Source organism: Vidua chalybeata, chromosome 20 (assembly GCF_026979565.1).
Source record: "Vidua chalybeata isolate OUT-0048 chromosome 20, bVidCha1 merged haplotype, whole genome shotgun sequence".
Taxonomy (NCBI): Eukaryota; Metazoa; Chordata; class Aves; order Passeriformes; family Viduidae; genus Vidua; species Vidua chalybeata.
In genome coordinates this window covers 9,411,942-9,424,153 of record NC_071549.1, presented here as the reverse complement: position 1 = coordinate 9,424,153, position 12,212 = coordinate 9,411,942, and the positions used below count along the sequence as shown (strand labels likewise).

The following is a 12,212-nucleotide window of genomic DNA, read 5'->3' as shown; positions in this document are numbered from 1 at the left end:
GATGAAATATTTGGTCCTTCATAAAGGTTTTAGCGGTGGCGGGAAAAGATTTTGCAGCGCTGGTTGTTGAATGTTCAGTCGCACACGAGGTGGGGCTTCTAGTGCTCACAGGTTGAAGAGGAACACGCCTCAGATATATAAAATAGTTATATATATGCTTAAATAATCAGCTATCATCTGTGTTAGCTGTGCTGTCTTCTGATACACCATTAATCAGGAAATACTGCCAGTACAAATGCCTCAGAATAAAGAAAAAATCTCTGGTATTGCTTTGGAGCATTAGAAATGCTGGCACTTTTAAAAGCTGAGGCTGTAAGTGGCTCCAAAATGCTCAGTTTGGGTTCTACACGTGCTGGGTGGAATTTGGCTGGAGCTGAGGTGTTTCAGCATCAATTTGCCCTCAGAGTTGTGCTCTCAGAGATGTGATCCTTTCCTCTTAAGCTGTGACATGTGGCTGTCTCTTGATATGCAAAAATCTCTACGTTTTTGACTTTGGTCTATCCTGGATGATCTTGGAGATCCGTGTGGGTGTTACTGCAATACAAATTATGTGCATTTATTTCAGTGGTGAGTTCTGCTTCACTTGACAGTAGGAAGGGCAAGACAACTCTTTAATTTTGTATTTTTTGGGGGAAACACATCAGATTGTGGCTTAATCAGCTGATCACTGAAATATTAGTTGTTGATAGAGATATGATAAATGCAGTTGCATTCTGTCAGAACTTAATCTTTGCTTATGTTCATGAAGATTTACAGAAATGTGTTCACTTTTCGTGCATGTTCACAGAATGATCAGAGACAGCCAGTGCAGGTTCATAAATTGTGTATAAAAGGCTTGTTTAGCTACAAACAAGCAAAATCTAGTCCAGAATATACCAGAAAAAATGATCTTGCTCTTCCAAGTGCAGCTCCAGCTGTACAGTCCCCTCAGTGATAGCCACGGTCAAGTAGACAAACAAATCTCCGGAGATGCCGCTAATCTCCCTGTATTAACCAACTGGAGATGTGATGGGACAGCTCTGCTCTGGAGCATGTGGCACGTCTCACTGAAGTGGAAAGTGTGTCACACCCGGGTCTCCCTGCAAAGGCCACAGCTGAGGAGGCAGCTTGTGCTGGGTTTTACACTCCAGCGACGGGAGTGCCACATGCCGGGGACACCGAGGTGGCTCTGGGCTCTCGTCAGCTCCGTGCGTCCTGAAGTGTAAAAACAAAACCCAGTAAAACCCCCTCAAACCCAGAAAGAATCTTCTGATGACGAGAGTGAGGGATAGCAGAGAGAGCACAACAGTCAAAGCATGTTATGTGCTGCTGGATGTGGGAAGAGCTGCCAAAAGAAGGAATCTGGAGGTTGCTATTCTGATAGTCTTAAGGATTCCCATTTTACTTTTCTCTCATAGAATCTGTTGCAATAATCAATATTTGCACAAACCCAGTCTTAAGTCTTCCCCCTCTAATTGATGTTTGACACCTCAGCTACAGATGGGAAGTGAAGGAGTTGTTGGTTTCATGGAACAGCAGTGGATTAATGCTTGTTGAAAGTACTCAGGACTGGAAAAGTCACTGTGGAGCCTCAGGTTCTCTCCCAGACCATGGCCAGAGTTATTCAGGAGACAGAAACCAGTTCCTTCAACCAATCCCTCAATCAATCCTTCAGCCAGTCCTTCCTGGGTCATTCCAGGTGCAGTTAGACTGCCCTGTGATGAAATCCCTCGGTGATGAACTAAAATAAAATTACTTATGTTCAAAAAAAAGTAGCTTCATGAGCCTGAAACCTGACTCATTTGACCTGTTACAAAAAGATTTCTGCAGACTTGGTGACTCCTTGTGTCACAGGCAAGTAATAAAAATATTTTCAGTGAGGATGGTGAAGTACACAGATGAGGTGAACTTTTTTTCCTGGGCTGATAGACTTGATCAAAACATTTGAGGAAGATGCAGCAGTGAAGTTTGTATCTCCTGGTGTTTAACACAACTATTTTAGTGCTGTATCAAATAACCCCCTCCCTTGTATTTAAAGGATTAGATTTAGTAACATGTGTCTAAGGTTGGTACAGGTTTTTCTTATTTAGAAATAAGTGTTTCCATGCTTTTTGCAATTTGTGGTGCACTTAAAATGTCTCTGCTGCTTTGTAATTCAGTGCTGTACACACATTTTGAGGGAAGTGTCACTTTCTGAGAAATTTTGTGCTGCTTTTCCTGATTTTGAATGATTCTGTTAAGTATCATGAATTAGAAAATTACTTACAGAGTAGAGTTTTCAAGTTTTTATTTGAAAAGATGGGATGCAGAGAGCCTATAGATGATGAAAGTTCTCTCTGCAGTAGTGTTTAGAAAGAAATAACTGCATTTATTATTTTTTAAAAGTTTTCATTCTGGTGTGCATTCCTCAGAAAGAAGTGGAGAATTACCCTGCTGAGGTGGGCTTAGAGGAGTTTGGTGCTAGGCCTGGAAAATAAACCTTACAACTTAAGGCTCAAAAGTTCTTTTTCACTTTCATGGTGCCTGGATTGCTCTGGGTGATTACTGACAAAAGGTAACTGAGGGCAATGAGCCTTTTTGTGTCCTTGACAGAGACACAGAAGCCAAAAAGCAGAATATGTACCAATTCTGTCAGGCACTAAGAAGTCATTTCATAAAAATAAAAGGATCAAAATGTTGGAAGCACTCACCATAAAAATAGAGGACTCATTGTTGGTCAAAGTCTTTTAAGACAAGATTAGGTTGCTTGGTAAAAAATCATTTCTTTGAGCTTCTGGGACATTTTGTGCATGGCCTGGAAAGAGAAGATGATCCTTCCAGAATTGAAATCTGTTAATCTGAGCAAACCTTCTTCAGGGCCCTTGAGGAGAACAGAATTGCCTTTGTGGTCTCACCATGTTCCTAATATTGCTACAAAGATCATAATCAAATCCCATGCTTCAACTTTCCAGTGTAAAGGTTCAGGCAGGAATTTTTCCAATATTCAATTAATTAACTCCGTGCTCTGGTTTTGTTTTACTTCTCTTCCCCTTCTGTGAAGCAGCAGAGAGGTAGAACAGGAGAATTGTAACCACCCCTGCTGATGAAAAACGTGGGTCACTGTCAGCATCCTCCTCATTCCCACATGGAAATAGCCTTTTTTTACCAGCAACTTACTGGTAGATTTGATGCTTTATAGAGTAGTAATTAAAAACAAAAACAACTTGGTGGAGTAATTTGCTGTGCAAATCTTCTGGGTATACCTTGAACAGCCAGTTCCTTGGAATTGCTGTCACTTTTCTCTCACCTGTTGTCTCTACAGGTTTGGAAATTACATTCCAGTTCAGGCTCTTAGCAACTTAATATTTACAGCAAATTCTATTTTTTTTTTAATCTTACAGGTTGTTAAAGCTGGGCCTAGGAAGAGATTATGTTGAACTATTAGTTACTTTAAATAGGCTTTCAATGTAAATCTTAATATTTTTGTTTCCTCTTAAAGGCACCAACAGTAATTAATAAAAATAAGTTTGTGCTTTAGACCGGGCTTTAAAGAAACTTTGTGAAGGTGGTATAAAATGCAGTGATACTGGCCAAAGATTTTATTAAGGGCCACAATTGACTGGAAAATCCTCACTTAAAGAGCTTTTCGTGCAGGGCAGCTTTCCCAGCAAAAGTTTTATTTCAGTTTTACACCTCCAAGCTCTTTTTGTTTTTCCTTTCTAGACTCATGAGACCAACCTGTCACTGAGGTCCATCTCTCTTTGAGTGGGATGTTCATCGTGTGGCAGAGTGGAGGAAAATCAACCCTTGACAGCAAAGAAAGCCTTCAGGGCACAGAAAAACTGGCCTCATGTTGATTCCATCACTCTTCTCCTTTTAATTTTTTTTTTTCCCATTAAAAAAGCACGAGGGTTTTGAGTGGTGTGTTTGTCTCTGTGCATGCATTTTGCACAGAGCTTTTTTTGCCATGGTGGGACCCAGCAGATCTGGGAGGAGGTGATGCTGTCGTGGGCCACGAGCACAGATGTCACCAAGTGCCAGCTGGATGAGGCATCTGCTACTTCCCCTCCATCCCTGCACTGCAGCACTCAAATAGGAGCAGATAAAAAGGCCTGAGTGTATTTATACATTTATTATTGCCACATTTTAAAGCTGTTGCTGGATTTGTGTCCATTACCTTTAAAGAAGTTGTTGCTCTCTCTGCAGCTGTTTGAACAATCAGGATAAATAATGAATATTTGTTGATAATCTATGGGATTTATTCACAAGAATTTTATTTGTGAGAGAATTTCAGAGTCTTTCTGGCCTATCTATATAAAATATTCCAGGCTAGGGGACAAGGAGCAACCTGGGATAGTGGCAAGTGTCCCTGTAAAGTGGATGAGCTTTCTTAAAGGTCCCTTCCCACCCAACCCAGTCTGGAATTCTGTGATTCCATGATATTCCTTGGCACTTGAACTCAAGGTTTTACCCAGTGTGGTTGACAAAAGCATTGGTAGCATGGTCTTACCATGATTGGGCAAGAGATAATAATAATAATAATAATAATAATAATAATAATAATGATGATGATGCTTCATTTGAATGACAGAATTATTACCTGTAAATTGGAAAAACTGTTCAAAACAGGCTGATGTGGAAATAGTAATCACAGTTAAGTGTGTTCATAGATTTTTAGCTACATCTACTGTGGAGATTTCTGCTCTGAAATTCCCCTTCTATCAATATTATAATTTGCTAGAGTAATAAATCACTTAATTTTAAAAAGTTTGTACATAGATCTTGCAGTGGCTTTGTGTGTTTTCGAGCAGGAGTGAACTTCAATGTGAAGGAACTGACTTAAGTTTCACTGGTTTAAAGGTGTTTTTGAAGGGCCTTTGAAGTGCTTGATGTAATAAATTACACCCTCTAGTTATTAGCCTAGGAAAATGTATATTTTGGGAAAAATTTCAGTGGGCAAAATGTCAAAAATTATTATTTTTTTAATTATTTTTCTGACGGTTGTCTTGCTGTGCATTTACTGTATGTTATACATTACTGTATATTATACATTACTGTATATTGTACATTACTGTATAAACCATTTTATGATCTTGAGGCACTGGGGGTAAACAGTTGGCATTTGTCCTCCAGCTTTCCAGAAAATTCTCGAGCAGCTTGAGCAGATCCAAGAGACAAGTGAGTGCTGGGGCAGGAATTGTGTGAAACTCTTTAAAATAAAACAGATACGGGCAGGGGGGGAACACCCTCTTTTACCAATGCTCAGGAGATGTTTGCACAGCTGGCAATTTGTGCTCCTTCATATTCCTTGACCTAGAAATAGCCAAGGTTTTAATGCGTTCTTGGAGGGAGAGGAAGGTGTTGTGGAACAGAGCTGCCACATCAAAGCCTCTCCTCAGCCTCTAAAAGGGTTTCCACCACTGCCTTCCTCGGCCCTGTCGAGCACTCAGCGCTTTTCCCACTCAGCCTTTTTTATTAAGAAATGGCCTTAAAGCTTTTATTTATAAGAAAATGATAAAAGTGACACAAAGAGTTGAAAAGATCTGTATGGTTCAAACAAAAGTCCATCAGGGATGTAATGTAAATTCTGGGTGAGGTGTCTCCATCAGCCCCAGTCAGGCAGCTCAGCTGCTGCTCTGGGGAGAGTCCTCCCTGTAGGAGAGAGTTACTCTGAGGAGTAGTTTTGTACTAGGATGTGGTTTAAAACTTCCAAAGTCTTCCTGGTGGTAAAAGAAACCAAGTGTTTGATAATCAGTTGCACAATACAGGTTGATGACCATCGTGGAGATCATAATTCAGTTTTCCTTCTTAATGTAGAAGGTTTATATTGAGCCTTTGTTTTCCAGGATTCTGCTGGGATTGCTGGAATTCTGGGTCCAGGACTTGATGTTCTTGGAGGACTTTTCCAATCTTAATAATTCTGTGACTTCTGTGACTTTTCCTTCAGCGTGCTAAGCAACATAAGGAGGCAGAAAGAATTAAACCCCAGTTTTTAAAATACCCTGATTTCCATTAAAATCTTTTTTAAATTCCTTTCAGCACCAGCCCACCCTACTGCTGTGTGGATCTGTATTCCCTGAGAACAGGAGAGATGGTCAAGTCCATCCAGTTCAAAACTCCTATTTATGATCTGCACTGCAATAAAAGGTAAGGGTGCTCTCTCTGCATTCCTTGTGTGTTAGGGCATGCCAGGTTTTGGTAATAAACACAATTTCTGGTGTATTGATCTCCCTGATTTTCTTCTTTTCACTCTCCTGTAAGCACAGCTCTGGTTCTCTGTTTCTCAAGGAGTATTTCAGTTGGAATACATCAATGTGCTTCCCCCATGGCTTTGGTTTAAGAAGCTCAAACCAAAAAATCATTTAAGCTTCTTTCAGTTGTGCTAAAGGATGAGCAGGAATCGCTGAAATCCTCGATGATCCACCTACAGCTGGGGAAATGGGATCACAGAGTTTAAACAGCACAGAGCACTAAGGAGTTCATGTCTCTCTTCTGTGTGTTGGTCTGTCAGATTTTGCCTCCCTGCACATCCAAAACATTCCTGGTGTGCAGTCTGTGGTTTGCAGGGAATAATGTTCCAGTGAGTCAAATAACAAAGCAGCATCTCTGGGTTGGGACAGAGAGAAGATGGCTCTGGAGGCTGAGGATCACAGAGTTCCAAGAGAAGAACATCTGTTGTGTCCATGGAATCAGATTTTGCTGAGTTAATGTGAAATCCCCATCTCTCCCAGACACACAACACTGGAGTTTTGTGGTTTGCTTTGTAGTTAGCCGCATCTTTTTAAGGCAGAAGAGAAATCCCAGGATCCTTGTGTGAGGATCCTGCTGATCCCTTGGCACTCCTGATGGGAGAGTTTGGAGTGGTGACTTTGGTCCAAGCCCTGCTGACGTTGTGCTCCCTTCACCCTCCCATTACTGCCATGAGTCACCGTGGCCTCAGGTGCCCTGGGGGAGTGGTGCAATCCAGTTCCTGGGGTAAAGGTAGAGCCCTGGATGAAGAAATTCCTGCATTTCTTTGGGAATCCTTATTGCCATGCCAGAATGGATGGTCCTTCAGTAAATAGTAACACAAATCATTGGAAAATTCAGAATGATTTGGTTTTTGTGCCTGGTTTTGTTGCAGATGGGGAGTAGATGAGTCTGCAACTAAGTGTAAATTGCTACTAAAAATAAATAGATGAATAAATCCTCTGGAATCATGCATCTGGGGGGTTCATTTCTGCAGAAAGACAGTGTCTTCAAGGAGAAGAAAACAAAAATCTCCAGGACTGGGAAATATTCCCATCAAATATCCATAGGCTTTTGATATATACACGTTACACTTCCACCTGCAGTCAAAGCATTCCCATTATTCATTGGTTTCCTTTATTTTAGGCAATGTAGAAAAAGTTAGAATTGATATATTTTCTTCTGTTTTTTTCTCTCCTGCAGTTTCAGCAATTGGAAGATGTCATTTAATTAAAACTACGAATATGTCCAAAACTAATTTATGTTATTTCTATATCTGAAAACATCAGCAAGCATGAGGGGATGGTGTATATTTTCATTTTAGTGTAGTCCTTCACAGGTATTGAGCTCTCACAGGAGGAGAGGAAATGTTCTTGTGGCAAAACAGATAAAAATAGGGAAAAAGGGGTTAAAGGCTGATTTCACACTTCTGGGAGATAATCATCACCCTTTCCCCAAGGATATGAGTTGAGGCTGAGGTGATTCATCCCATTTTTAAAGGTGACTGTTCCATGCTGTAACACACAGTCATAATGCTCACATGAAGCATTAGGTGTGTGTTTTAGCCACTGAAAGATGTGATTAATTTTTTTGCATGTTATATCTTTACAATTAAAACAATCAAAACAATATTTAATTATGCTCCATATTGACAGCCAATTAAAAAATACTTTCTCACAGTCTGCCTAATGAGAGAATAACAGCTTATTAATATTATGTCATATTGCTAAATGTAGGTTTTATGGGTTGGTTTCCCAGGTGCTTCTTTCATGTCAAGCTTTTAAAAACTTGATTTTGGGAAGTCATCACTGTGGGAGAAAGCGTTCCCTGGTTCTGAAATTCCCAAGATGCTGCTTTGCTGCCACATTTACATTTCTGGGCTCTATTTTTTGAGGCAGCACCATGTTTCCTGTTACCCTGTGGCTTTTGGCCTTTACAATAGAAGTGTGCAGTGTACAATCAAACACATAAACATCTTTAATATGCTAATTGACCCAAATTCTGCTTCTCTCAGCTCTGTTTGTGTTCTGATGTTCTTGGCATTACACTCCCCCCTGCTTTTAGCAAATAAAAGGTTTTAATAGATTTGCACTGAGGTGGGCAGTGGGATTATTTCACTTTTAGCTCGTGTTCTGCCAATTGTTGACTCGAATGTTGTTTGAGTCAGTAATTCAGGGTCTTTGCAGCTCCATTCTTGCTTTTTAATGGAGCTTTGACTGCAAGAGCTATATCACAAATGTGCTGTGCTGCTGTGGAGCAGCCCCTGCACTTCCTGAAGTGGAGTTCATGTGGTTGGGAGGAGAGAGAGCCCTCAATAACTGCCAGGGATTGGTAACCTGGCACTTCATCACTGCAGAGTTTCTGTTGATGCTTCTGAAATAATTACATTTAGATATCGAATCTTTAAACCAATGCATTTAATGTCTAAAGTGGACATTCCATTTCTGTGTTTTCAGGATCCTCGTTGTGGTCCTGCAGGAGAAAATCGCCGCCTTTGACAGCTGCACTTTCACCAAAAAATTCTTCGTTACCAGTACGTACAATTTTGGGCTCAGAGGTGGACAGAACAGATTTATTTTTTTGTTTCTTTATTTCTGAACCCTCAAAGCAGATCTCTATGAATCATTCGGAGCTTCAGAAAAACTTGGTTCAAAAAGCCCCAAACCCAAATGCTACTCTGTAAATATGTAACTCTGTCCTGTATTTATTATTGCTGGAACTAATTGTAGAGGGCACCCACGCTGCCATCCATCAGTAGCTGAACAATTCTTTTGTTCATTTTGCACAAATATGTGAAAAAGGCTCAGGTGGGAGTTCCAGGTTATCCCATCAGCAGCAATGAAACCCTGATCTACCCCCTGTTCATTTTTTGGTTGTTCCTTAAGCACATTGGGTTTTTTCATGTGTCTTTACAGGTCATAATTTAATTTGGAAAGGTCAGAGTTTTATTATTTAAAAAGAGTCTGCATTTTTGTGGATGTACTTTCAGTCACAATTAGAAAAGTTTAAATTATTTTTTTATATTGTCTCTGTATTTGTGGAAAAATCTCCTTAGGAGAAGCTGTTTCCTGTCATAGTTTGAAGGAAAGCAGCTTCATGCAGCAATATTAAAGTTGCCAATAGGTGTCAGTTTCTTCCTATCCATGGATGTGAGATACTGGGAATCTGCTGGGATTCAGTGACAAGATCCAAACGGGAAAGGATTTATTTCTGTCCTATTCATCACTCCCTTTTATTTCATCAAAAAGAATTCGAGTACAAGCCTTGTTTTTTTTTTGTTTTTAGACCAAAAGTAAAGCAAACCCCTCAGTTAAATGTGTATTCTGAGAATTTTTGGGCTTATTTTGTTGTTGGTTTTTTTTTTTTTTTTTTAAGATACTGCAATTTATTTTTAAAAAGTAATGTCCTGAAGTTAATTTTGAGGACCAGGGATACTCTATTCTTAAACATAACTTTGATTTGCCTTTTGTGGAACAGCTGTGGAATTCAAAGAGGATAAACCAAAACTTTTGGAGATAATGATGAAATTATTTTTTAAAAAGTCCAAAAATTCCTGAAATGTCACTGATGCCAGTGTATTTCTCCAACTGTGCTGCTTTTTAAAATGAGAAATTCAAGATTTTCTGAAACTTTCCACTGGTTTAATTCATGACAACCTCATTTTTGGGACATTTTGGATGCCCCAGCCGCCAGAGCTGGAGCCAGCACAGCCCTTCCCTCTGGCTGTGACATGGTGTGAGTGTGCAGAGCTGTGTTTTTATCCTGGATTTATGGGTTTGGGACCTGTCCTGAGGATCCCAAGCTCAGCCATTCCCTGGATCCCGCTCCCAGGCGGGTGCTGTGCCCTGGCACGTCCTGCAGCAGAGCTTTTGTCTGAGCTTCCCCATTCCATGTGCTGAAATCTCCCCGACCTGAGAGCCTATCTTTAAAGGCTTAAATTCCTCTGTTGTGTTTGAAATTGGATGTAAATGAGCTCCCTCGTTAGCTGCAGGGATTTCTGGGAGGCAGCCAACTGGCCACTACTGCCTTCTTTGGCTGTGCCTTGGAAAAAAATTATTAAAGGACAGTGCCAGTATCAATTAAAAAAATAGAGATCCTTGAAAAGGAAGCTGAGGAAAAGGTCTTAGAGGCCTTTTGTTTGCATTATTGGGGCAGCCTATGTCCTGTCCAGACTGATGCTGGTGCACCTCAGCTGTGAGGATGTCACTGCCTGCCCAGAGAATTTGACAGCATAAAAAAGATTCTCTGGCTGGTTTTGGTCAGAAGAGAGGGCAGAAAGGGCAGAAATATTACTGAGGATCACTGACTCTTTGAAGGATTTTGTGTTACTTTTAGGGAAAAGAAAATCTTCTTTTTCAAGAAGATTTGGTGGTGGTGTGGAAATCACATCTTCCATCCCTAAGTGCTGTGGGAGCCTTAGAACCTCACAGAGAGAGCACATGAAGCAGAAACATGAAGCAGAAGCTCTGGTCTGTTATGCTGATTATTTATACATAGAAATGAAATGCAGAATGTCCAATTAAAAGCAGTGTCAGGAATTCTGAAGTTCCTCAGAAATGCTAATGCAGCTGCCGTGCACATGAGGAGTATTTGTCTTTCTGTTTTTGTTTTTGTGGTTGGATGTGTAGCTCAATATATTGTTACAATAAATATACCATAAAATATTCAGGATGTAGATGGTCAAGTTCGTGCTGCTGTTGGAATGTTTTAACTCCTGCATTTCCTGATTTTTCCTGAGCAAGTTTGACATAGAACCAACCTTTGCTTTCCCCTGCTTGGGATTACATGGAAATGTGCTGATTTGACTTGGATGGCAGGGAGCCAGCACATTTTATTTGTGTCTTTTGTAACAAAACCTCAGTGTACAGGTGCTCCAGACTGGGAGAGGGAATTTAAGACAGGTGGAGGGAAAACATGCTGTAACTATTGTAGAAAAATGACCAGGATATCCCCTAATCTACCCTGTGGGGTGTTCTGATTTTTAAATGTCTGCTAGGAGAGGGCAGAACATCAGTCTCATGGCAGTCACTTCCATCCATCACTGCTCTCCTCGTGCTTGGAGCCAGCTCCTTTTCCCTAAGAAAAGACACCAAGGGGAGGAGAAAGCCCAGCAGGAATTTCACATCCTGCAGTGGTTTAGGTGCTCATGTGGCCAAACTAAAAAAAAAAAAATTCATTTGATGCTTATGTTAAGAATGTGTTTCCTGTACTAGTTGTGAGTGTCAAGGTGTGGATTTTAAATAGCTTCTGAAATAGCTCAGAGTTTAATTGTGGTTCACTTCAGATTTCCTTCAGAGCCTTTTCTGCACGTGACTGAAGGATCAGAAACCAAAGTGATGCACAGAAACCAAAGTGATGCTCAGGCTTTATTTGCCTCTACTTTGCTCTAAACAAAAGCTGCAGAAAAGCTGAATTCCATTGATTTCTATTCCATCAGTGCTCCTCACCCCAAAACTGCTTACCTAGTGCAACATTGCTGATTATGAATGTGGCCTGATGGATCCTTTCCTTCTCCATAAAGAATATCCTGCCCACGCCCTGGGCCCTGAGTAAAGATCCTCCCAGATAACATCATGCATGTGGCATCATCCCTGTGTCTGATAATGAGGGCCTGCTCAGCTTCCCTGGCCCTTCACTGCTCCTATTGATAAATTCTCCATCCAGGATTCCCCAGGGAGGGAGACAGTTATTGCAGCCATTAGCTGGCACCACCTTTCTCTTGATGCTGTTCTGTAGAGCCCTGGGAGATAATTTTGCAGATTTTAGTCAGAGTAGTTTATTGTATAGAAAGTCTGGAAAGGCTCTCCTCACCACAAGCCAGTGGATGTTGAATGCCCTGCAGCTCTCCAAGTGAATAAAACCCCCAGAGCAAACGGTGTTGGATGCTCTGATCTGCACTTTGGATTTGGGATTGCTGTTTGCTCTCACATTCACACACAAGGAATAACTTGGTGGTTTCAGTTTGTCACAGGGCTGGTCTGGAAATCTTCAAGGCTTTTTTGGACATTTCTGCTGGAATTCCTTTC

The 12,212-nt window shown here is 40.8% G+C and overlaps 1 protein-coding gene across 12 annotated transcripts in view; it reads left to right on the top strand.

Annotated features, from left to right (window-relative positions):
* The window catches only part of BCAS3 (BCAS3 microtubule associated cell migration factor), a 299,398-nt gene that overhangs the window by 27,844 nt on the left and 259,342 nt on the right, over positions 1–12,212 (top strand). For all 12 annotated transcript variants that reach the window (XR_008434298.1, XM_053960985.1, XM_053960983.1 and 9 more), the window contains 2 exons: positions 5,998–6,105; positions 8,643–8,719. Coding sequence is in view for 11 of the 12 variants with exons in the window: in XM_053960985.1 (XP_053816960.1) it covers positions 5,998–6,105; positions 8,643–8,719 (185 nt within the window). In the remaining variant the exon portion in view is untranslated. The remainder of the gene's footprint in view (positions 1–5,997; positions 6,106–8,642; positions 8,720–12,212) is intronic.